The sequence below is a fragment of the Balearica regulorum genome, chromosome 4 (assembly GCF_011004875.1).
Source record: "Balearica regulorum gibbericeps isolate bBalReg1 chromosome 4, bBalReg1.pri, whole genome shotgun sequence".
NCBI classification, from domain to species: domain Eukaryota; kingdom Metazoa; phylum Chordata; class Aves; order Gruiformes; family Gruidae; genus Balearica; species Balearica regulorum.
In genome coordinates, this window is record NC_046187.1 from 65,713,058 (window position 1) to 65,737,741 (window position 24,684).

Below are 24,684 nucleotides of genomic sequence, written 5' to 3' on the forward strand. Positions count from 1 at the left end.
CTTGTTTACACTTTTGTCAATCAAAATGCCAAGTATTTGGGAGCATATGGGATTCTTGGGGGGAAAAGGTCTTTGGGATCTGACTTCAGGTATTTTGGATACTTAGGGTTGAATGAACAATTTTGAGACAGTCCTTGATGAGAAATGCTACATTAGAAACCAGACCTCACTATTACTGAGGGCTGAATCGCAAGTGGCTGGAGGTGAGGAGGCTATCCTGAAGAGGTGTTCCTGTGCCCGTCTCCTGTGCTTGTTCACACTTCTGCTTTCCAGTGTGGAAAGTCTAGCCTGTAGTTTGATCAGGTACCGCTGTTCTGTATATTGAATTCTCCGAGCATAGCACTTGGAGCCAAGATCTCTTCCCGTTCACAATATGTATGTACTAACATATGCCTTAAATCCTAACGCAGTGCGTTGCAAACACATGAATTTTTTCAGTAGTTGATTTAAAAGATACTGGGGGAGAAAAAACGTAGCCCTTAACTTTGCCATATTTTTCTGTCTCCGCTGAGGCTAAGTAAATGTTTTTTTCCATAATGGCAGTCATTCTGCTTGTATGTACAGCATGTAACATACAGTACGCACAGCTGACTTGGAGTTGCATAAGTACTTGGCAGATGTCCAGTGTGTTTCGGTTGCATTGCTAGTGGTTGCCAGGAAGTGGCAATGCAATGTCGGAATGGTAAGTGGTGGTTTGTGTTTGTTTTTTTTTTTTAAATGATAGAAATTCCAGATATCTCAATTTATGGTTATTTTTGGTGTAAGTATTATGTATGAACATATGTCTCAGATTGCCATTTCTAGTAAACCCCTTAGATTCCAGAGTCTTTGTAAACTAAACCACTTCTGAATACTCCAGTCGCTTTTTTAAATTTAATTTTAATTAAAATATTTTTAGAATGCTTGCTCTTGTATACTCCTGGAGGCTATGATTTTTGAAGCTGTGTGGAATAAAACATAATGGAAAAATTACTGTTTTTCTACATCCACTAGAGGAAAATGCAGTTTTTAAAATTTATTGTTCCTAATGGTGACTGTTTGTATGCATGTAAAAACAGCACTACCTTATTATCTAGAACTTTCTGCGTCTTGATTTGTTGGTTCTCTGTCTATTGGAAACCTTGTTCAACAGTTAGTATAGTTTGCATTCACTTGGTAGGACTTGTGTTCCTTGTGAATAACGTCTCCTTAAAGGTACGCTGAGGGGCCTGTGACAATGACTGTTTAGTAAGGGCTGAAATGTAGATCTGGGAAAACAGCTGAGCCTTTCAGCTGCCTGCCAGGCTGGGGAGATTGCACTGATTTCTACCAGGAAATCTTTCTACATTTGTTTATCTCAAGGTTTCACAAGATTGGTTTATGTTCCTTAAATACAACTTTGATTTTACTGGTTTCTTATCATAGAATGATTTGGATCGGAAGGGACCTTTAAGATCATCTCTTTCCAACCCCCCTGCCATGGGCAGGGACACCCTGTACTAGACCAGGTTGCCCAAAGCCCCATCCAACCGGACCTTAAATGCTTCCAGGGAGGGGGGGGCATCCACAAGCTCTCTGGGCAACCTGAGCTATTCTTAAAGCTAATGCTTTAATTCTTAACCTAATGCTATAACTGCATTGTTCTCTCAAGGATGATTTTTCTTTTAAAAGAGTTACCATACTGCTTCGCTATTTTCTTAAGCTCTGTTCATTCATGTGGAATGAGACAGTTGCCTTCAGAATTTGTGTGATTAAATGTAACGTCCTTTTCTTTACAATGTATGTTATTGCATATGTTATGCTTTGTGTAACTTCTGTAGTTATATTAGTTCCTTGTAATATTTCCAAAACTTATGGCTTCATTTTTTTTTTTCCTTCAGAGCCTGTGATGGGAAATGCAGTTGCATAGTTGCCACGGGAAATCGAAGAATAGTGCAATTAAATACCTTAGTTTACTTAAACATCATTCACAAAACACAAGACTTGTAAAAGTGTTTCCTTAGCTTATTTTGGGGAGTTAACAGAATTGCAGTGTGAATGGTGTACTGTTTTAATGAACTGTAAGAGGAAACATACATGAAATGACCATGCATAATGAGTTTTTGAAAGTTTTAAAACAAGCTTGAGGGTTTAATATAGAATTTCTGTCAGTTCCTGTTAAATAAAAATCAAATGGCAAGTCATTAAGGTTAAAATAATTATGAATTCTGAATATTTTCAAAAGTGATACTGATAGGGATATTATATAAATGTTTGTTAATCAGTAGTCTTCAAATGCTAATATTAATTCTGTCCACTTCTGGAAGAAATTTTATTAAATTATATTTTAATGCACCAGTTAAATTACAGAAAAGTTACTATTCAAATGGAAGGCTAGTTTGTATATTCCTATCTGTGCACTTGAATCTCTGATTTTTATCTATTAGCTTGAAGATTGGAATGAAAAGCATTCATTACTCTAATTTTTGATGCCTTTCAAGTGAGTTGCTCAAATTGCAAATTCAATTTTTATTTTTGCCAGTTTTCTTTATGAAACTGAAGGTTTTCAACTTTTTTAAGTAATGGGAGCAATGAACAACAGGAGCCTAATACCTGTTTTAAGGATTTAACTTGGCCTTGACATGATTTTCGTTGATTTTTTTAATGACCTTTTCTTTCTTCTAGCTTTCCAAGACCAACTTCTCCAACAACAATGATTTTCGGGCTCTTCTGCAATCTCTTTATGCCACATTCAAGGAATTTAAAATGCATGAGCAGATTGAAAATGAGTGTATCATTGGTTTACTTCAGCAACGTAGCCGGACAGTGTACAATGTGCACTCGGACAACAAACTCTCAGAGATGCTTAGCCTCTTTGAGAAAGGGTTAAAGAATGTAAAGGTAAGTAGACTATAAGAAGGACTTGTGTCCAAAGGAAAACATGCTGTGATTATGTATTAATTTGCCTCAACTTTTCTTAGTACTCTCTACAAATAAACTAAGGAGGAAGAAGAAACACTTGTGGTTTCTTGATACAGTAGTGAAAACTTTCCAGTCTGAAACACAAATTCTTTTGCTGTTCATCACAGTTACTAAACTTCTAGTAAAAGTTATTTTCAGAGGTGTATTTTGTGACAGAAATCCATCACTTCATAATGGGAGGTGTTTTGGAGAGACAACATGGAAATACAAAGACTACTCTGCTAATTGTTCAAAATGGTTTCTGATTATAGAAATAATGTTTTTTATTAGTTGGTTAGGAAACCCTAAGTATGTTTTTTTTTGTGGCACATAGCATTGTATTTTTGTCGCAAATGGAGATGATTACTGGACTTAAAAAAAAAAAGGGGGGGGGGGAAGCATTGTCTTATTCTGTTAGCGAGTCATGTACTCTTTCCAGTAATCAGTTGGTCGATAATGCTGTTAATGTTCCAGTCCTCAAGAAATTCTAAATTGTTGTTTTTCCAGCTGGCTTTTTCACAACTTAAAGCTGTTAAATTCTTCTCCAGTAGAATCCTACTTGAATTCTGCTCTGTCTTTCCTCTGGGGTACCCAACTCAACTCCCACTTGTTGCACTCTGTAGTCTCCAGTAATAATTTTTCATGCCGTATTACATTTCAACTACACATATTTTCAGTAAGAAAAATACTAAACACGCAGTTGATTGATTTTATTTTACTATCTAAGGCTGGTTTTAACCTGGGAATCCTGCAAATAATTCTTCCCTGTGCATATCCAACCTTAAAATTTGTCTGAAGTTGCTTCCATTAATGAATCAGAAAATGAAGGGAAGTGAAGGAGAGGGGAAATTTTAACACTTGGCTTTGTTCTATACCTTCTTTGATGGGATGCTGATGTTATTCTGTTACTTAAGTGTAGAAAAGCACATTTCTCTATCTCTCTTTAGCATTAACTGTTTAACTCTTTCTGAGATTCTGGTTACTTTAATTTAAACTGATGGCTTAAGCTTTTTTTCTGTAATAGTCGGGATTTCTTGATGTTGTAGAAGTTTGAACAGAAAAACTTTCAACATTTACTGTAAGAGCTATGAGGAACTTCAGTATGTTGTAATTACTGGGCAGACTTCAGAACCAGCTTCTTATTACTGGCACAGAGAACAAGGTAACAAGTTGATAGATGAGGTTGGTCTAACTTTAACATTTAAAAGTCAGTTACATCTTTATTTAAGATTTCTTTCTATTTCCAAAGTAAATACCCATACAATACGTCTGACTATAAATTCTGATTATAATTTGGAAGCTAGAATTGTAGAATAACTAATACAAAATGTATGCACTTAAAAGATGAAGTGGAACTGCTGTGCCCTAGAATAATTCTTATGTAAAATGTGCAAACGCTTAGTCTGTTACTACTTTGAACTTTGGGTGAGACTGTAGATTGGCAGACTTCAGTCTTTACGCTAAAGTAAAAATGTGATTAGACAAGTTAATTCATACCTAATAAAATAAATTGGAATCAGGCAGGAAGGGAATATATTGTTCTGCCTAGTAACAGGCCAATACAGACTGTCAGCTTCTCATGAAACTCCTAAGTGAACATATTCGTACAATGAAATAGAGCAAACATGCTGAATGCATGGGGAAGGCATAATGGGCTTTGAAACACTTTATTTAACAGTTCAACCCTTGAATAAATGGGCAAGACTAGATAATAGTTAAATCTTTGCTTTCTTCTCAGAATGAATATGAACAGCTAAACTATGCGAAACAGCTGAAGGAGAGACTGGAAGCCTTTACCAGGGATTTCCTTCCTCATATGAAAGAGGAAGAGGAGGTAGGTAAAAATCTTCCTCAAATATTATGCTGATCTTCCTTGGGTTTTGGAATGACTGAATAGAGGCAAAGGGCTTAGAGGTTCAGATTTTTCACAGTTCTGTTTTTATTGCTATGCCAATTTGCATTCAGAACTGTGATGTCATTGTTCTGTTCTCTGACCACAAAGCGACACATTCCGAAACAGTGAATGTATCAAATTTATGATGAAATTTTGGTCCTTTAAAAAATTGGTATCAAAAATCCACTGGGGCTGGGATTTGTTTGTAGCAGGTAGTTATTTAAGGGGATGTGTAGGAAAACTTAAACGAAGTCCTGTAAACCAGTGCTTCATGACTCAAACTGACACTCCCAAACAGCCTCTGACCTATATTTCAAACATAGACTAGTTCTGCCAGTCTGATGATTTATGGGTATCCAAAAACTGGGAAGCATCCTTAGGAGCTTAGCAGAGAATAAATCTTCCGAAGTGTGTCCAAGAGAAATCTTTTCTCATGTTTTTCTACCTTGCCACTTTGCCTTCAGTGTAAATACTTCGATAAGTTACATAGCTTAAGCAACTTTAATCACTTCCCCTTTCTGTTGGGAAAACAGTTAAACAGCTTTCCTGAGACTATGCAGTGATCCATTGGCAAACAGAGAGTTGGAACTCAAAACTTCTGTGGTCCTGTCCTTAGGTTCACTTAATGTATGACATTGTTTAACTTGGAGAGAATTTGAAACAGGAAATGCTGTGTTGGTAGGTCTGTGTAGCGTTACCAATGTATCACTGTCAGCACCAGATTTTTTTTTCTTTTTCTTTTGCTTTAGGTTTTTCAGCCAATGTTGATGGAATACTTTACTTATGAAGAATTGAAAGATATTAAGAAGAAAGTAATTGCACAGCACTGCTCACAGAAGGAGGCTGCTGAATTCAGAGGTCTTAGTAAGTGGAATCAAGCAGAAGAGCTTCAGAAGGTCTTTAAGTATTCTGTGGATGAGAAGGCAGATCAAGGTGAATCATGTAATTACAGTTGAAGTAATTTTCAAACTGCAATTTTTATTTGAAAAGCCACACCAGTGGCATACCTCAAGTTACATACTGGCAGATAAAATAGTTTTTATAAAATGGGAATTTCTTCAAAGCAGCTTTGAAACTTGAGCAACTTTGCTGCTTGATACAGGCTTCTTGGCAGGTTGTAATGTAGATAGTACTTCACTGTTTACCTGTTCTCAACTTTCTTCCTCTCCCTTCCCTCCTGTGCTAATATTTGATATAATAAATAGGCAGAAATTATAATTAACTTCTAATTTCATACTTCCATTGAAATTATAATCTCTATTTGCAGATCCTGCAATTTGATTCTTGGGTTTCAGGACTGTTTTGTAAGCTTTTCTGTTGATGGTTTAATAACACAGAATAGTTAGCCAACTGACAATATTTCAAATTAAAAGCAACTCACCTTCCCCAGCTCCACTATCTAATTTCCCTGGGCCTCTTGGGAATCGGGAAGGAACAACTGTGTGTGAATTGATGCAAGGGAATGAATCTGTGCAGCATGTGAGTAGTCAGGTGGAACGTGTGTTCTGAAAGTGGATGTTTAATTTGCGTTCATCTGTAACTACTTTTCCTGATGAAACATATTAAATGGATAACTACTAAAGTGCACTTCAGGTTTGTTTTATGACTGTCAAAGCAGCCTAAGTTGTCTGTGTTTGCAGTTTTCACTCAAGTAACAAGAGTTGATGGCCCAAAGAAGGGGAATTGAATGTACCAAAAGTGTGAGACTGAGTAGAGCAAGCACTCATGATCTGACTTGGTGGTGTTGATAAGATGTGGTGCTCTCATTAGAAAAACTTGAAAAACTACTCTGTAATCAGACTTTTTTGATGAAACTTGGCTTCTCTGAACTATTGAACTGGTCATTTTCTGCCCTCAGGTGAAACCTTCAGAAAAGATCATGGTCCATGGTGTGAAATACTATTGAGTCTGAACAGATGAATGTGACAGAAGTAGCCGTATGGCATTACTTGCTGTTGTCTAGCCGGAACAGCAATTTTGGGACAGTAGTAATTCTGCAATGGTTGTGTTCTAGACTTTAGGGAGAAGAAAGTATGTGTCCTGTGTCCATTTTTTTTAAAAATGGAAGAAGATAAATCAACTTGCATTCTTGTGCAGTTTTAACTGCATTTTAGTGTGAAATTGTCTGTAGTTTACCTGCAGCAACTTGCCAGGTATACAAATAAATATATTGATTTATCAAGTGAAACTGTATTTAATTATATTTTTTGAAGTAGCAATAGATTATCACAGGGTAAAGTTTACATTAAGTTCACTTTTGAAGCTTTTTGTCAAAAATAAACTTGATCCTTGTCTCACTATAAAATCTTATGTACTTTGTGTCCTAACTTTAAATCCCTGCTATTTCTAAGGCCTCCTGAAAACTATGTACTATGGCAGTAAGGGAGGGCTATTTGGGATAGTTCCTACTGCTGTCCATTGAAGTATTCCAGTGGTCATATTTCAGCTTCTAACCGTAATATTTTGTATTGCCTTCCAACCTGAATAGCTTGTCACCATTCAGAAGTTAAAATTAATTTTCTATGCTAGCAGTTAAAACTAGAAATAAATACAAAACAGCTGCAAAGAGTTAAGCGTGGACTTCTTGCTGTGTCCCAGTCAAGAGGTTGAGCGCTTTCACTGAGAGTGGTCCCAGTGGGTAGATTCTCTGTGATAATACTGTTTCCTGAGAATGTGGCAAAGCAGGTGTATATATATCATCTCTGACATAAGGTATTTTCAAAAGTATTTCACTTATAGCAGATACTGCTTTCATCTTGCTGTGGTTGAGTAGCAGCAGTTTACTTTTTGTCCAGGGCGTTTTTGGACCTCTGGGGCGGGGGGTTGTCAGGGTTGGAAAAAACTAGGAATTTGAAAAAAATGGCAAACAGAAAACCGAGCTGACTTTTTTTTAAGGTAGTATTACAGTGAAAGCTTTTTAAAGCCAAAGCAATACCTGCTTTTTATAACTCCTTTGCTAAACAATTGTTTAAAACTTTTTAGAAACTATTTTTTTCATTGCCCTTGTCAAAATGTGAGTTCCACTGTTCTTTAAGCTGTGAGGCTGTGCTTCATTTAACACACACTTTCTGTATTTCAGAAACTGAAGTAACAGGGCACACCGCAAATATTACTAATCTTCCTCCTGAAGTAATGCTGACCATTTTCAGTTACCTTAACCCCCAAGAGTTATGTCAGTGTAGTCAAGTAAGCACTGAATGGTCACAATTGGCTAAAACTGGATCTCTCTGGAAACATCTTTACCCTGTTCGTTGGGCCAGAGGTAAGTTAAAATTAATTCTTCCTTTGAAAGCATGTCAATTATCAGAATTTCTGAGTCTATAGAAGAGAACGTTCTAGTATAGGCTGTTATGTACAATGAACCTGACAGCTGAGCATGCTTCTGGCAAGGATAGTGCTTGGTTAAATATTAAAAATCCCTGAAATGTGCTTCCATCTTGTAGAATTAAGAAACTAAATGTTGTCTTAGTTGTAACTCATGGGTAGCTCTTGTATACAACCTGTTGATTAGTCTTACTGAGGTTTGTTTGCTTGTATGAATGCTAACAAGTATATTCACTAATACAACATCTTAATTATAATTTAAGAATCTAAGGGATTTAGTAATATTTCATTAAATTACTAGTTAGAAATAAAATATATCTATTTTTGTTAGCTCCTGACTAGTATGGTCTCCTCTGAGAGGTCTGTCTTGTGATTCAGACATAACTGTGGAATGGAAGTTTAAAACAAACGGAGTTTTAACATTTCCTCACAGTCTATTCTTTTTGTATTCAAACTTCAAAGAAAACTGTATGAATGTTGGTTTTAGTATTGATTCTTTAGATATAATACTTCAATAACTTCTACTGCAGTAAGGGCTATTTTTTTTTTTTACTTCTGTTCCTCAATCTCTCCTGTCAATTAAAATTTCCTATTGAGAAGTGTAACCTTTACAAAAGTACCTGTTCAAATAGACAAAATACCCTGTATTACAATGAGACCAGTTACAAGTTACCAGAGTATACTTGTAGCTTTAAATATTTCTGTTTGTATTTGTCCATATTTATGTGAGTATTAAACAACTTGACTATGGCATAGCAGGCTTCACAATTGCAGTCAGTGTAGTTGAGTAGAAAGGAGACCATCTGTGCTGTATTTTATGTGCCTTTAAGATATTAAGAGAAATCTGACAATATATAACTTTAAATTTAGAGATACATAAAAGCTAAAAACTTTCTGACCAGACCTTTATGGCTTCTAAAATCTGACTTTTGGGTCTGAATTAATTTTTTTTGGTTGCATAAATCTTACTGAAAATAATAGATTGGTCCCTGAGCTGCAAAAGATGGAGTGGAAAGGAGAGGTTTCAGAGTTTAAACTGCTAAATTTTCTTTTTAAACTGAAACCTAGTTGTCATGATAATTCAGTGCTACACAAAAAAAGATAGTTGTCAGCTGCTTAAAATGACTTCTTTGTAAACCTGTTTTTGGCACAACAGGAAGCTAGTATCATGACGTACTGTCTATACTACTACAGTTGTTTGGCAGTAAATCCTATTTGAGAAGCTTCCACACAGTTGAGAGCACTTCTGCACAGAGGGGATAAAAAGAACATAAAACTACAGGCTTAGTTAAATTTTGAACTTTTTTTTTCTAATACAGTGAGGGCTTCTGAGGCTTTTTATATATTAGAGAGATGGCTTAAAGAACGTGAGAAATGTTATCAAAACCTTTTGCTTCACAATTGGTTGACAATAAATTAGGATTTCACTGCGACTGTATTGCTCATAAGAAACCTTGTTCTTTAGATACCATTCAACAGGGGCTGCTCTTGCTTTGGGGATAGTAGGATCCCCCACTAATGAGGTAGTAGGATAAGCTGTTTCTGTTTTAAGCATGTCAATGCTGAGAGAGGCAGCAGACCTGCTTATACTGAGCCAACAGTACAGTATACCCAAAGTAGTAGTAAATTATGCCTGTCCAGGTCCCCTCGGGGAGAGGGGATGCCCTACCAGCTAAAACAGTGGAGCTGTTGCTGATAGTCATGTTCATCCAGATGTTATGAAAATGATTGTCTATTGATTTCAGTCCTACATATGCTGTAATTGAGTATTGAATAGCTGTTGTAAGTAGGCTACTTCTGGACCTTGGGTTTCTTGGACTAAACCCAGACTAGTAAAATACGTCCTAGTTGACTGTATGTTTGTGAGATTGCAGAGGAAAATAGAAATGTTTTCAACCCAGTGTTATACTAAAAGTTGATGGTTAATATACCTACCAGGAAGTACTTCAGCACCTACACAGTCCAAATATTTCATAATTGTTTATTTTATTTTTGCAATCATGTTGGTCCCTACCAAGAAAATAAGGACAACAGGCATGCCTCAGAATAGTGTAATAGACTGTGAGTTCTGTAACAGTATTGAAACTATTCCAAGAATCTTTTGAAGCTTTAAAATATAGATCAAACAAAAATTATGTCAAGGTTCAGTCCAACCTCAGTTGAGATGAATGCAAAATTTATTTACATCTTTTGGTCAGATCATGGTATACTGAGAAGTTTATTGTTGCTGTTTTCTGCAGTGATGAGAAGTTTGTCTTAATATCTTTTTTCTTTCCTTTTTCCCTTTCCTTCTTTTTTTTGGGGGGAATGATTAGGTGATTGGTATAGTGGTCCTGCAGCAGATCTTGAGACAGAACCTGACGAGGAATGGGTGAAAAATAGAAAAGATGAAAGTCGTGCTTTCCAGGAATGGGATGAAGATGCTGACATAGATGAATCTGGTAGGTAAATCTGATTTTGGTGAATTTTATTTTTTATCCTGAAGATGACATAGCTATAAGGGGGGGGGAAAAAAAGTATTAAATAGTGTCTTTTCTGGAAAATCAGTTTAAAATACAGAATTTTTTTTCATAATTGATTCCAGTATATTAAAATTGCAACTGCAATAATATTTACGTTCTGTCTAGGTTAAATGATTACTAAGCCAAGTAGACCTATACTGTAAAAAAGAACTTGGGAAGCTTTGTCTAACAACTACTTAAGGTTCCGGAAAGGGTTGCTCTTTTTCCTCATCCTCATCTCATCCTGACTCCTAGCTGGGTGGAAAAAAGGGGAATGAGGAGGTGAAAGGGGGGGAGAAGCAGGCAGCTGGTTTTAATGAGCTGAATTAATTCATCTAGGAGAAAGCAAACATGAGTGCAGGCAGAAGAGGAGTTATGGGGATGTGTCTGGAGTTGGGAAGGAGGTAAAAGCTAGGTTTCATCTCTTCAGGAAGTTAAGCTGAATCATGTTGCATCCTAATGCATTCTAGGCTTAATCTAAAATTTGTCTTAAGCTGTTATGTCACAGGATATGAAATGCTCTGTGAGGTATTTCAATGTATAAAGCAAGTTGGTGGAAACAGCTGCCCTGAGCAGTACATAATCTGTAGTAAATATTTCTCCAAGTCCTTTAATGATGATTTTCTGTTAAGACTTACTGGTTTTACTTGCTGTTGGAATTAAACTCTTCAGGACTGTTAGAAAGACAAGCAGATGTTTTTTAAAGATGAGGCTTTAGTAGTATGTTAAGCTAGAGTTCAGCAAAAGTTTGTTGTGTGCCTTGGTAAACTTTCTTTAGTTCCCTGATAACTTGTTTGATGTAAGATGGTAATGTGAATTTCAAATTACTCAAAACATATTTTAAGTCTTTCTCTTTGGTTTTATTTTGGAGAAGAAGCACCTGAAGATTCGATTGCCATTAATATAGCACAAATGGAAAAACGTTTACTTCATGGCTTAATTCATAATGTCCTCCCGCATGTTGGCTCCTCAGTGAAGACATTAGTATTGGCCTACAGTTCTGCAGTATCTAGCAAAATGGTATGTAACTTGAAACTGGTGTTTAATAACTGACTATGCAGCCTCTAATTAATAACTGATGTGCCTGAGTTTAAAACACTGGGATAGTGAAAATGAGTTGCAATTCAAGAGCATGTTAATTCATATGTTGTGTCTTGACACTGTGTGCAGCCTTACTGGCTTGTGTCTCTACTGATTATTTTCCTTTTCCAGGTTAGACAGATCTTGGAGCTTTGCCCCAACTTGGAATATTTGGATCTCACTCAGACTGATATTTCAGATTCTGCATTTGAAAGGTTAGATAATTGTTATTTCCTTTTAAAAAAAAAAAAAAGAGTAATTCTAGTTTTTTGAGGGAGAAGAACATTCAAATGTGTCTTAGTCCATTGCTGATAGAGACAAATAGAGAAATCACATTCAGGATTCACGCATAACTAAGAGCTAAACCAGAGTAACAAATAATGAAATAGCAAGTGAAGCACATAACTTTGTAATGGCTATTTAAAATGCTCTGTCTTTGCTATTGGATATATATTGCCTAACAATGTGTAGCTATCCATAACAATAATTATGTTTTGTTTGAGTTATTAACAACTTGAAATGTTCTGTAGATTTTGCAGAGTCAGTTATGGTAGTTCTTGGTCTAGTGCAGCTGGTAGTGTTAGAAATACAGCTATTTAAGACACTAATCAAATGGTGGCTAAAGCCTCTAAGGCTTAGGTGTAGTAACTGTGGATTCCTGAGTTTTACTGAAGCCTGCAGAAATGTCATTGATGGCAGTGGGATGGTGCATAGATGCAGAGCCTGCACCAGTAGGTCTTACTGTAGTACCGAAACTCAGTGGCTGTTTTGGTGTTCAACACTTATGTCACATAGTACTCTCGAGTTCTACGTTTTGACAACACAGAAAACTTTACCAGCATGGATGCTGGTAACAACACTCTGCAGCTTGTGCACGAAGTTTTGAAATAAAAGCCTTATGGAACTTCTGTGGCTTAGAAATCAGTCTTTGTGAGCTTTTGTCAATCTCTTGTGAAACTTACATTATCTGCTGCTCCTTATATATATATCTATATTTTCGATTTGTAACTCAAAAAATGAGTTTGGCTTGTTGTAAATATAAGTAATCACTTATGGAAAGTAAATGAAAGTTAACATAAACTATGGATAGGTAAAGTTCACTTAAGCTAATAATGTAACAATATTACTGTAGATCAAATTTCTATTTGAGTTGAGAAAGATAAGGCTGAAGGGGTGAGGTTTTTATTAATATGAAAATCTCTGATTTCATTGCCATCTCCAATCCTAATCACTTTTATGGAATAACTAATACTGTATACAGAATGTGTTTCAGGAATCCAGCAATTCTCTCTGAAAGAAATGGGAAATGACAGAAGGATATATGATCTAAGTACACTGATATTTAATAGGTCTAAATATCCAGGATTGAGAAACTCAAATACTAGAAATTACAACTATTAAAATACTTTGAGCTGAATGTTACATCTCAGGTGTATTTTTTGGAGGGTGAAATTTGCTAGTTCAGTAAGTTCACTTTTTTCAGCCTTCTGAGAAGTTAACTGTGATGTCTAGTAACTGAAATGGCTCTTGGTAACTGCATTATGTACAACAGAAGTTGCTTTTTGAAATCATTGTCACATACGTATCTGGTGTTTGCAGTCTGATCTATTTAAAAATTTGTTCAGTGTATGGCAAATTTGGACTTCTAAGTCTCAGTAAATAGAAAAAATACAGGTTGTTACTGATTGATTCATTTCGTATTTCTTTAGATGTAATTTTTCTAGGCATATATACAGCACTTGGAGTATCAAATCTAACCTGTCTGGGGTATTTTCTTTAAATATTCTGTGAATTAATATAAGTATTTTACTTATGAAATGTTCTTTTTTTATATTTAGCCTTAATACCTGTTTCTGACAAAACCTAAAAATTAAAAAAACCCCAACCAAACAACAAACCCCCAAACACCCCCCCCCCCCCCAAAAAAAAACCAACCCAAAACCGATCACACCCCCCTCCCCCTCAACCCCCAGAATAACCCCAAACTAACTACTTTTTTCTCTGATTTCAGTTGGTCTTCAGTTGGTTGTTGTCAAAATCTATGCCACCTTGATCTATCTGGATGTGAAAAAATCACAGATGTGGCTATAGAGAGGATTTCCGGAGCACTGGGTATCATATCAACTCACCATAACAGAGGTATTCTGAAAAGCTGCAGAAACAGGAATGCTAAGACTTTGTGGAAAAACAGAGAGATTACTCTGCAGTCCAGCAAGAAGTATAATTGTTTGCATGAAATCAACAATGAAAACCTCATTGAGGGAGGAGATAGTAAGCAGCATTGGACTAAACCTGATGGCTCAAAAGACTTCAGTTCTGCATATGTGTGGATGCTAGATGCAGATGATTTAGCTGACATTGAAGATGCTGCGGAGTGGAGACACAGAAATGTTGAAGGATTTTGTCTTATGGAACCAACATCCCATATTAATTGTTCTGCATCTTGCTACGGTAGAGACATTTATGGATTAAGGACTAGAGGGTGGCAGCAGCACTGTGCTTCTACTGACTTAATTTACTGCGGTCACTCATTTTGTTGTGCTGGGACAGCACTAAGAACTATTCGAGCACTTCCAGAGTCCTCTGCACTGTGTAAAAAACCAAGGACTAAGCAGTCAGAGAAAAAAGACTCTGCATACTCTGGGAGTGAAAAAACAGATGAAGAGACTGCAAGAGTTCTTCAGTTTCTCAGTCTGTCTGGATGTTACCAGATCACAGACCGTGCTCTCAGGTGAGGAGATATTTTTGAGCTATTTTGCTGCAGTATGTCTTTTCAAGTTTTATTTGTTGGGTCATTCTGGGGTGAATCTGCCTTGATTGGGTAGAAGAAACTCTGGTAAGTTTTAAGTTGTCTTTGACTCTTAGAATATTTGTAGTTGCAGACTTGAAAAGTCTCTAGCTTTTCCTTTGGGGATTTAAAAAAAATCTTTTAGACATATCCTCTGAAGTAAAGTATTTTTGTGAATTTGTTGTTCTAGGCAGTATTAATGCTTTTAGATTTGATCTTTAGTGATTTCTTGTTAGGAAATTGCATTGATTCACTGTTGGGGTTTTTTATTTATTATGCCTGTCAATATGCTTGAAACTTAATAAAACTGGAGTAACATCTCATTTAACCTGTCTGGATAATGAGATAATTTACAGACAAGCTGGATTGATTGGTCGAGGCCAACTGTATGAAGTTCAACAAGGCTCAGTGCTGGGTCCTGCACTTGGGTCACAACAACCCCATGCAACGCTGCAGGTTCTGGGAAGACTGGCTGGAAAGCAGCCTGATGGAAAAGGACCTGGAGGTGTTGGTTGACAGCCGGCTGGATATGAGCCAGCAGTGTGCCCAGGTGGCCAAGAATGCCAACAGCATCCTGGCTTGTATCAGAAATAGAAATCAGAAGGCCAGCAGGACTAGTGAACTGATTGTCCCCTGTACTTGCCACTGGTGAGGCAGCATCTCAAGTACTGTGTTCAGTTTTGGGCCACTCACTATGAGAAAGACATTGAGGTGCTTGAAGCATGTCCAGAGAAGGGCAACGAAGCTGGTGAAGGGTCTAGAACACAAGTCTTATGAGGAGTGGCTGAGGGAACTGGGGTTGTTTACCCTGGAGAAAAGGAGGCTGAGGGGAGACCTTCTCACTCTCTACAACTACCTGGAAGGAGGTTGTAGCCAGGTGGGGGTCGATCTCGCTTGCCAAGTAGCAAGTGATAGGATGAGAGGAAATGGCCTCAGGTTGTGCCAGGGGAGGCTTAGATTGAGTATTAGGAAAAATTTCTTGACTGAAAGGGTTATCAAGCACTGGAACAGGCTGCCCAGGGAAGTGGTTGAGTCATCATGCCTGGAGGTATTTAAAAGATGTGTAGATGTGGTGCTTAGGGACATAATTTAGTGGTGGACTTGGCAGTTCTAGGTTAACAGTTGTACTTGATGATCTTAAAGGTCTTTTCCAACCTAAATGATTCTATGATTCTGTATGTGCAGAATATCATGTTAAATATGACTTCATATAACAATGAAAGGAAGAAAAAAAAGTAGTTGACTTGAACATTGAGATGGCTTCAAGAATTGGAAAGTTTCCTCTGTGTGATAATATTTGCCATTGATACTGTGTATTGTGTGAGAAAAAAAATAGTTATTGCTTCATAATAAAAATGGGATAAGGCTGAAGTACTTGCAGCCACCTGCTCAGGTATGCTGCAGCACTTAAGGCCAATTAAAGCTTCTTGGAGTGGGAAGACTTCATGCTTACCTGTACTGTATGCTATAGGCAGCTGAGAAATAGTGTGAGGTGCTGCTGGCATTAATTTGTCTCTCCGGTGACTTCATCCCCTTTGATGTTCAGAAGTACAAATGTCTCCTGTAGTGGTTTTTATTACACTCTTTCACTCACCAGTGTTAGTCTTGCTCAGAGTAAGCTTCAGATAGCTGTGCTTTCTGTTTGAGATTGTTGCTGTTCAAGTGGCGGAGTGAACCGGTACTGCTGAGTTTTGTTTGGTGCTGATGAGGTCATGCTGTGTGTAGTTTGCGTGTTACTGGTCTGTTTTTTTCATAACTTGATAATCTAGGACCAAAGGGAGATTGATCATTGAGTCACGGGAACTGTTTAGTTGTGGTGCCAGTCTTCCATTGGTGCTTTTTGGTTAAAAGTATTTAAGAGCTGAGAGTGTGCTGCAAACGGGTGCTTCTTGTGCTCACCAGAATGGTTTGAGTCCCTGAGGAGAGAATGAAACCTCCGAACAGAAACACTTGGCAGTCCATTTCATAGAAAAGTTGTTAACTGATAGCTGCTTTTGTGGTCAACGGTTCTACTTCTGCCTGCTGACAAGAGAAGGTTGTACAGTGATGCTCAGAAGGCATTTTCAGTTTTATGTTCTAGCTTGGTAATTCAAGGTCGGTGAGTTGTGTTTGTGATTGAACTTGGGCTGGCTGCCCTGAGAGCTCATGGAGGAGCAAGCAGCCTGACATGGAGTGATTGCTCAGGTGTGATATATCCATCAACAGCCAAGCTCTCTTGGGTTTAGAGGAAAAATGGGGAATTCAGCTTGAATAATAAGGTGTTGTGTTGGCAGAGAGAGGCTGTGCTGTCAGCCCTAGGAAAATACAAATTTGGATTCCAAAATAATTTAAAAAATGAAAAAGATGGTGAAACTTTCAGAACTGTAATGCACCAAACTTGGGAATGTCACATTTTCAAGGTGGGGTGAAGAATATACATCACCTTGGAAGAGTTGCCAAAATCAGTGGTATTTTGGAGAAGAATGTCTTGGTCATATCTGGAGTCATTCAAAATGATTTACCATTTAAGCCTGTTAGAAGGAATTGTTAGTTTCTGTCGAAATCCACTCATTTTTCAGGTCTGTTAGGTGGCTTCAGGGGTGACCCCCTTTATTAGGGTATGAAACTGCCAGATTTAAAACTGCATGGTTTATTAGAGGTGTGGGCTGTTTTTAAGTCTGACTTGTTTTTAAGTCTGACTTGATGATGTAGTGGAGTACTTGTCAGTCTAGTTCAGTGCAGGCTCTTAACACCTCTCTTCTGTCTGTTAACAGGGCATTGACTCTGGGAGGAGGACTGCCACGTTTGGAACACCTTAACCTCTCGGGTTGTCTCACTGTAACTGGTGCAGGCCTGCAGGATTTAGTTTCTGCGTGCCCTTCTCTAAATGATGAACACTTTTACTACTGTGACAACATTAACGGTAATGTCTTTTTATGAAGGTGTGATGCTTTTCTGGGGAGTGATGTTTGCTTTAAGGGCTCTTTAAAACAAAACAAAAAGAACCGACATTTTTTCTTGGCTGTATAGCACTGAGTTTCACAGATGAATTATGAAGTGATGACTGTTAAGTCTTTCCTCATTTGTTGTTCTGGGTTTTTTTGCTTGACGCTAGTACTGTTCTGTATTACCTAGGAAAGCATTTTAGTCCATGTATCTCATAATTTAGTTTAGCATAAATAATAGGCACTAGAAAGTAAGTCTTCATACAACTAATACACACTTTCCCTCTTCGTATCTTCCCTGTAAACCACGTTTTTCTTTATGGTCATAACTTCAGAGGCTTCATTAGATTGGTACCAAAGCCGTGATCTTTAGGAAAGGAATGACATGTGTTTTGCCATGCTGACCTCCCATCTTGCAGTAGTTTTGGTATAGGATATTTTTGATTCTACTGTCATGTGTCCTTATGGAAAATGTAATTTAGTTTTCTTGGTTTTACTTGAGTTAGTACCTTGGGGGATGGATCTAAGCTAGGGAAGGATCTGGATAAATGCATAAAGTATGTTTATGGTGCAAGTCTTCTCAGTGTTTACCATGCTGGAATTCAGGCTATTATGTTAGGTCCAGTAAGCATTCATAGCATTAGAGATGGGAACCATGGTGGGACTTGTATTCCATGTGTGAATTTGAAACAGGTAAGTGCAACAGAAAGGAAGGGAAAAGGAGGATAACAACTGAGTTCACAGGATTATAAGAGCTAATTGTCTGTAAAACAAAATTATATTCCCTGGTAGTTCATGGTGCTCAGCGCGATAATTTGCATCTATATTGAGATGCAGCCGCAGCAGGGGTACAGGATGCCAGAGCTTTGATACTGCAAGTAAATCTGTACCGACATTTGCGTATTCAATCCACTGCAATTGATATAAGATGATGCACTTGGAATGGATCCTAATATTAGAAGTGAAAGTATTAAATCATGTTTTGCTTCCATAATTTTTGCACTTTATACACTTCTTTGATACTGCGGAGTTTTTTCAAAAAACTTGCTTTTTGTTACTTGCTTTCATTCCATCCAGACTACAGCTTTTAAAAAATCTAACGTTTCAACCTGAAAATTTTAAAGTTCCTTTTTTAAAGTCCTTCACTGACTTTCCTTCCTGCATTGTGTTGAGTTTAAAGATGTCTTCAAAGACCAGTTAAGCCTTTTTTCCTTTTGCATCTGATTCCTTGCTATTTTTCTTCTGTTTTCACTTCTGTCAGTAATACCAGACTTGTGGTTTGTCTTCAGATATTTGTTTCTCTCCTTGTCCCTAAAATACACTGTGTCATCTTAGTATTAGTTTACAAAGCACAAATCTCTTGTGCGAGTCCACCACTTTAAATATAAGTAATTTCTTGAGGATATTATGGAACAGCCAAGCTTTAAACAGAATACTTTTTGGAATTATTCTGCAAAGATGTCCTGATCCTCTTCCTGTTTCTTTCTTTCCTTTTACTGCCTGCTGGAAGCTGTGAGCCTATGAGCTCTGCTTGGTTCTGTAAAGCATCATGTGTGCCTTTGGATGAACAATTACTCCTGTAGCGAGAGAGAGAGCAACAGGAGAGTGAGGCTGTAATGGTCTGACTTCTCACATCTATTGAGAAACCGTAGCAGCTCAGAAGTTTGTGGCTGTTTTCTTTAAGAAGGAAATCAATAAAAACTTACAGGGGTGTCCTAGTAAAATTCTGAAACAGCAAATAACCTTTTATAACTGCAGCCCCTGAAGTTTTACCTGGGTGCTTTTCTTTGTATTTTCACTCAAACTTCTTTGCAATAGGGCTATTCAGTGTGAAGCTAATGCCATATTCCACTGTGTGGGCAGCAGGATTTCTGTGACAGCTTGAACTATTTTTGTATTGTTTGGTATTTGTAAAGTAACTGTAAGGAAAGCAAGAGCTGTTTCATTTAAATCAATCTGTGTCTGAAGCTGTTTATGTTTGTTTGCGTGTATATAGATTGTATTAACTGCTGCACAAAGATTACTGGTCTGTAAGCATGTAGAGAATAATTTCATAATTTTCTTTGCCCACCAGCTTATCAGGGATTATTTTCGGGGAAGGAGATATTTCTGAGATCATGTTGGAAAACCCGTCAGTCTTGCAGAACAAAAAAAGGAGCCAACAGCATGGAATTTAGTCATCTTTGAATAATAAAGATACCACTTTGTCGTCCGTTGACACAAGGGCTTTACTTTCACCTACAGCATATTTTCAGATTTTTTTCTTCTGTAAACACTGAGCCTAACAGGGGCCCTTACACACAGCTTCATTGAATTTTCTTTGCGAAGAGCTTGCTGGACTTGTTTGGCATTTTTGTTTGCAGTTCTCAGATTTTCATTGCAAGTGCTGGTCTAACAATAGCTGCTTTGCCATAGTAGTAGACTAAAACTAAAAAGGTAGGGTGGCTACAGTTGGTAAGACTCACTTGGGTCTGAGTCACAGACTGCTGTTCCACAGCAGTAATATGGTGCAGTTTTTATGAACAGAGACCACGAATTTGCACACACTTCCAAATTTATTTTCTGTTTGTTTACTGTTAGTGTGACTTCAGTTCTTGGTTTGTATGCTAATGTTTAGGATCTCTACCTATGTTTTGCTCAACACTGGAGACTTGGAGTTAGATAACCCTCAGCTGCAGCTGAAAACAAATCTGTTAGTATACACCCTTTCTAATTGTTGATTTTGTTTAATATCTAAACCACATTTGATTGTAAATCGCACTGAACTCAGTAAAAAGAGTTTAATGTTTGAGTTACCTCTTGCCACTTAGAAGTTTGTATTTCCGCATGGACTGTTTTGTCCAGCTGTGTTCAATCTTTCCTTACTCAGTTTTAAAGCCTGGTGTTCTGTCAGCTTCAGGATTAGAAAAATGAGGCGCTCCAATTTCTGCAGCATTAGCTCTTTGCAGCTTTTAAGTATGATTCAGTTTCTAGAGTTTTTTAATTATGTAGTCCTCAGGTGCTGTAATTAAAGAAATAGGGCATTAATGAAATAAAGTTGTGGTTATTCTGATGATTCAGTATTTTCTTCTGGCATTTAGAAATACATTGGTCATAGTTTGATCTGTCTTCCAGCAATGGAGCCAAGACTGCAATTTGTGTTAAGATTTATGGACTCCTGTGTGCAGATTTCTATGGGAATGCATTGTTAGACTTCAAGAGTTTGGTCTCTCTAAGTTGTACGGATAACCAAGGTGCTCTCATAAAGGTCTGTAAGTGTAACTTTACTAAAGGCTGATAGAGAGTAGCACTTTGGCAATTAAATTTAATATTGCCTTTATATATATTTTTTTAAAAAGCTAATGCTTAATTTGATCACTTTTTTGGTAATTCCCCTGTAATGTATTACTTTTGCTATATTTGCCATCAAGTACGGTATGCAGTGTTGATGATGAAGTCTCTTGCTTGTGATGGCTGTGAAAAAGAACTGTCTTTCCTTCCCTCCTCTGTTCCTCCCAGCTCATTCTTACTGCCTTCCTGTGGCCAGCATTGTCTTTCTGTGGCAACTTGGTAAACTCAGTCAAGAACTGGGGCAGCTGAAAGCCTTTATCTTTTTTCTTTTTTTTCTTATTTCTTCCTAGATGGGTCAGGGATCCATCTTGCTGTAGACTGCATCAATGTTCTAGCTCTTGCCTGTGCCAGCAGAAACAAGTGGCTAAAGGGATGTGGTGGTGGCAGCCAGTTGTCCTGGCTGGGAGTGTCTCTTTCACCATCATTTGGGTTGTCATGTATTGGTGAAATGGCTAACTTTCTAGGAAATTTTGTAATCTTTGTTTCACTAGTACATGTAACAAAATGGAGTAATCAAATAGCTATGCTCCTTTCTTACATTGCAAGACGTGTTTATGTGCACTTTATTGAAAATAGAAGGCTGTTCATCATGAGTAAGCAGACCTCAATTCTGGGTCACCTGAAGCATCAGATGTGCATGTAAAGAGCATTACAATAATCCAGTTTAGAAGTAACTAAACCAGTAACGTAGACTGTGGCAGGTTAGATGAGAATATGATTAACTCTGCTTTCCCAGGTTAACTGTCCCAAAACACACTTCACCACTAGCACTTGTTAAGTCTTCAGAGTCAGTAGAAAGAGAGTGACTTCTGCAAGTGATTCAGCCCTGCTGTAAGATCCAAAATTATCATCTTGCTCACTGGCCAATATAAATGGAACAATATATGCAGTTGCCGTCTTACTTAACCTGGTGCATCAGTGATGTAAGATGAATTGGAGACCTTGTATATAGAGTCCAGAGAAAACAGCAGAGGGTGGTTTTTGGCAAGATCAAAGAGGCCATTTAAATTTAAACAGAGATAGTTTGAAAACAAAGTCCATTCCAAAAGAGGTCACTAGCAAAGAGTGGGGAAATCGGAGATTAGGAAGCCAGAGAGGTGTAGCCAAAAGTCAGGTGTAGTAAATAAAGCTAGAGAAACAAAACCAGTCTATCTGGCTATCAAAAGCAAAGGCATTTGAATTTCACTATCTGTATTAAATGTAAAAAGAACAAGCTGAGGAGGGCTGGGGCATTTGTAGCGGAGATAAATGACCTGTGATAGAGGAGATCAATTGACATGTCAAAACATAAATGAAATGAGTCATAACCAAATAGCCTTACTGTTAAAACAACCAATAATGACACTTACTACCTTGTTGTAATAAGAGCATAAAATACCCTGCAAATTATGGGAATCGTCTGTACATGCAAAGAGAATACAGGGTGGGAGATTTAAAGAGATGAGGTCTGAACCCTGAATATTTCATTTCATCAGAGGCTATAGAGGAAAGTTAGTGATGGTATGAGGATTAGACATGGGACAAGAAATGTAACAGAGGAAGAAGGATGAATTTTCACTGTGGTGTTGTTCATGTCACTTGTAATTCAGTGCCTAATAAATTAGGAAATGAACCTATAAACTTTTCAGATGATGCAGTTTACTTAGAAGTTTCTAAGTTTTTGAGATTAAGTTGCTGTAAGACTGGTGTGTAAATTTAAAAACTGAAAGCTAAAGGATAGGAAGAAAGGGTAGGGCTGAATGGCCACTGTTCAGGATGGACAGGAATCTGAGGTGACATCTCTTCCTCCTACCTGTCATTCCCCCTGCCCCCCCCCCCCCGAGCTGTGTTCAGTCTTACTCAGCATCTCCTTTGCTGTTGTGGTGTAAGAAACATGCACAGCAATTTCCAAGTTTCTGAGTGCTACTCAGCTGCCTGAAGTCACAGTACTGGTGCTGAAGATTCCAGAAGGACTTCTTACGTGCTTCAGCATAGCTGTATGTATGGTTATATGTGCGGGTGGTTGGGAATAATCAAACTGTGATTGCATGAAACTGAATTTGGAGCTGGCAGTTGCAGCGTGGAGACAATGATTTCAGAGAGCTGTTGGTGCTAATTCTGAGATCTTTCCTGTTTGCAGCAGCAGCCCAAAAGCCACCAATGTTATGCATCGTAAGGGTGTTGAGAACAAGAGAGAGGGTGTTGCTGCATGGTCCTGGAAGCCTTGGGGCACTCGCATTTGGAGTACTGCATGCGGTTTTGGTCTCCCCATCTTGAGGAGTGTATGTAATGGAGTTACAGAAGATACAGAAGAGGCCTACTAAAGAGATAGGGAACTGAGCAGCTGTCCTGCAAGGAGACACTCAGAAGGATGGAATGTTTCAATATGGGAATGAGAAGGCAGGAAGGGGGATGACTGTTTACACAACTGGGAAGGCAGTAGATGAGGTGAATGTGCACCAGTAACTCTCCAAATTCTGCAGTATTAGAGCTCAGCCACAGTAGGTGAAATGGGTAGGCGATTGATTTAAAGCAGATGCACAATGTAGTGAACTTCTGGAACTTGGTCCCATGGGGAATTGTGGAAGCAGTTAGTATCAGCAAGTTTAAAAAGAGGGTAAACAGATGCATGTACAACTGAACCATAAACAAATACAAAAGGGAAGGGACTTTAATGTTCCTGCTACAACAGGGATGCTGGGGAGATACAAAAGGGACGCACAAGAGGCCTCTATGATCTCCCTAGGTAACGCTTGCTGTTGCCAGTGATGAAGGTGGGTTTAAATGGACCATTGGCCAGACCTAGAAGGGCAGTTTTTATGTTCCAGTTATGGGCATGAGGAACAACATTCTTAAAATGAGCAATAAAAGGATGGAAAACAATATTGAAGTATACAGAGTATTCCCTTCCTTGGGATGTTGTGGTTCTGTACACTTTGTCAACAAACATTTTACTAGAAATGTGACAGTTGCTTCAAAATTACTGATGTGCTGCTTAGCTGTGGCAATGATGAGGAAGGTCAGCTACGACTTGGAAAATGCTGCTGCACAGAACATGCTCTGCTAAACCAGCTGTTCAGAAGCACCGAGTCTCCTTTTTAAAGGACTTATGAAGAAGCTTTCAAACTCTAGCTCGTAAGTGACTTGGAGGATCAAAATTTAGTTCAGGTGAATAAAAAAGATTTGAAAAGGAAAGTGAGCTTGAAAAATGAAGTTTACTATTTTGTATACCATTGTCCTTCATTATAGCTCCAGGTTTGTTTTATTTAGTGTCATGCATGTTAACTTAATTACCTTTTAGAATATTGCTCATCGGTGTGAGGCATGAAGCAGAAAGTTGATTTCCAGACACCACGTTCTTTGAAATTAATTGAATTACGACTTTAAGTTACTGTTGAAGGGGAAAAAAAACAAGCCAGACATAGCATGGTGCCCTAGTTCATTACATTATTTTGCTAGTCCTTTCTAAATGTATTAAAAACACCTTAAACATTCTTTAAATGTTTAAAGGTGTTTTTAATGTATTTTTATGGTATTTTTAATGTAAAAAATACAAGGGGAGGAAATTTTAGGTTGTCTTGGTTAGGCCTTTAACAGCTTGTTTTAGTTAACTCAGCAACCCACTTCCAATTTATGTTGGGTGTCCGAGGTCAGCCAACTGGACTGTAAATTTTTGTATCTCTAAAGCAGGCGTGTGGCTGCAGGAGCTGAAATCCTGTACTAATAAATTTAATAGTTTCTTATCTCATGATCAGTTTAACATTTCAAATTAAAGGGATAACAGTAAGTGAAGGTAAGTGGAGGTGGGTAGAATTACGGTGCTGGTTTATACTGTCTGTGCTTGCAACTTTTTGTTTCTTTTTTGAATGGCTAGTTTTTATTAGCTTTATGGCTTCTGATAATTGCAGTGATACTAAAGGTGACTAGTCTTTGAATTTCCAGTCA

At 37.7% G+C, this 24,684-nt stretch overlaps 1 protein-coding gene across 4 annotated transcripts in view; it reads left to right on the top strand.

Moving 5' to 3' along the window:
- Positions 1-24,684, top strand: part of FBXL5 (F-box and leucine rich repeat protein 5) — a 42,883-nt gene that overhangs the window by 11,086 nt on the left and 7,113 nt on the right. For 2 of the 4 annotated variants that reach the window (XM_075752461.1, XM_075752463.1), the window contains exons 2-11: positions 2,644-2,859; positions 4,658-4,753; positions 5,563-5,746; positions 7,893-8,075; positions 10,453-10,578; positions 11,510-11,658; positions 11,851-11,933; positions 13,730-14,449; positions 17,260-17,408; positions 22,880-24,231. In XM_075752461.1, the coding sequence (XP_075608576.1) occupies positions 2,644-2,859; positions 4,658-4,753; positions 5,563-5,746; positions 7,893-8,075; positions 10,453-10,578; positions 11,510-11,658; positions 11,851-11,933; positions 13,730-14,449; positions 17,260-17,408; positions 22,880-23,016 (2,043 nt within the window). In that variant the 3' untranslated portion in view covers positions 23,017-24,231. Of the gene's footprint in view, positions 1-2,643; positions 2,860-4,657; positions 4,754-5,562; positions 5,747-7,892; positions 8,076-10,452; positions 10,579-11,509; positions 11,659-11,850; positions 11,934-13,729; positions 14,450-17,259; positions 17,409-22,879; positions 24,232-24,684 lie in introns of those variants that run through there. The other 2 variants (XR_012835394.1, XM_075752462.1) reach the window with 2 other exon arrangements.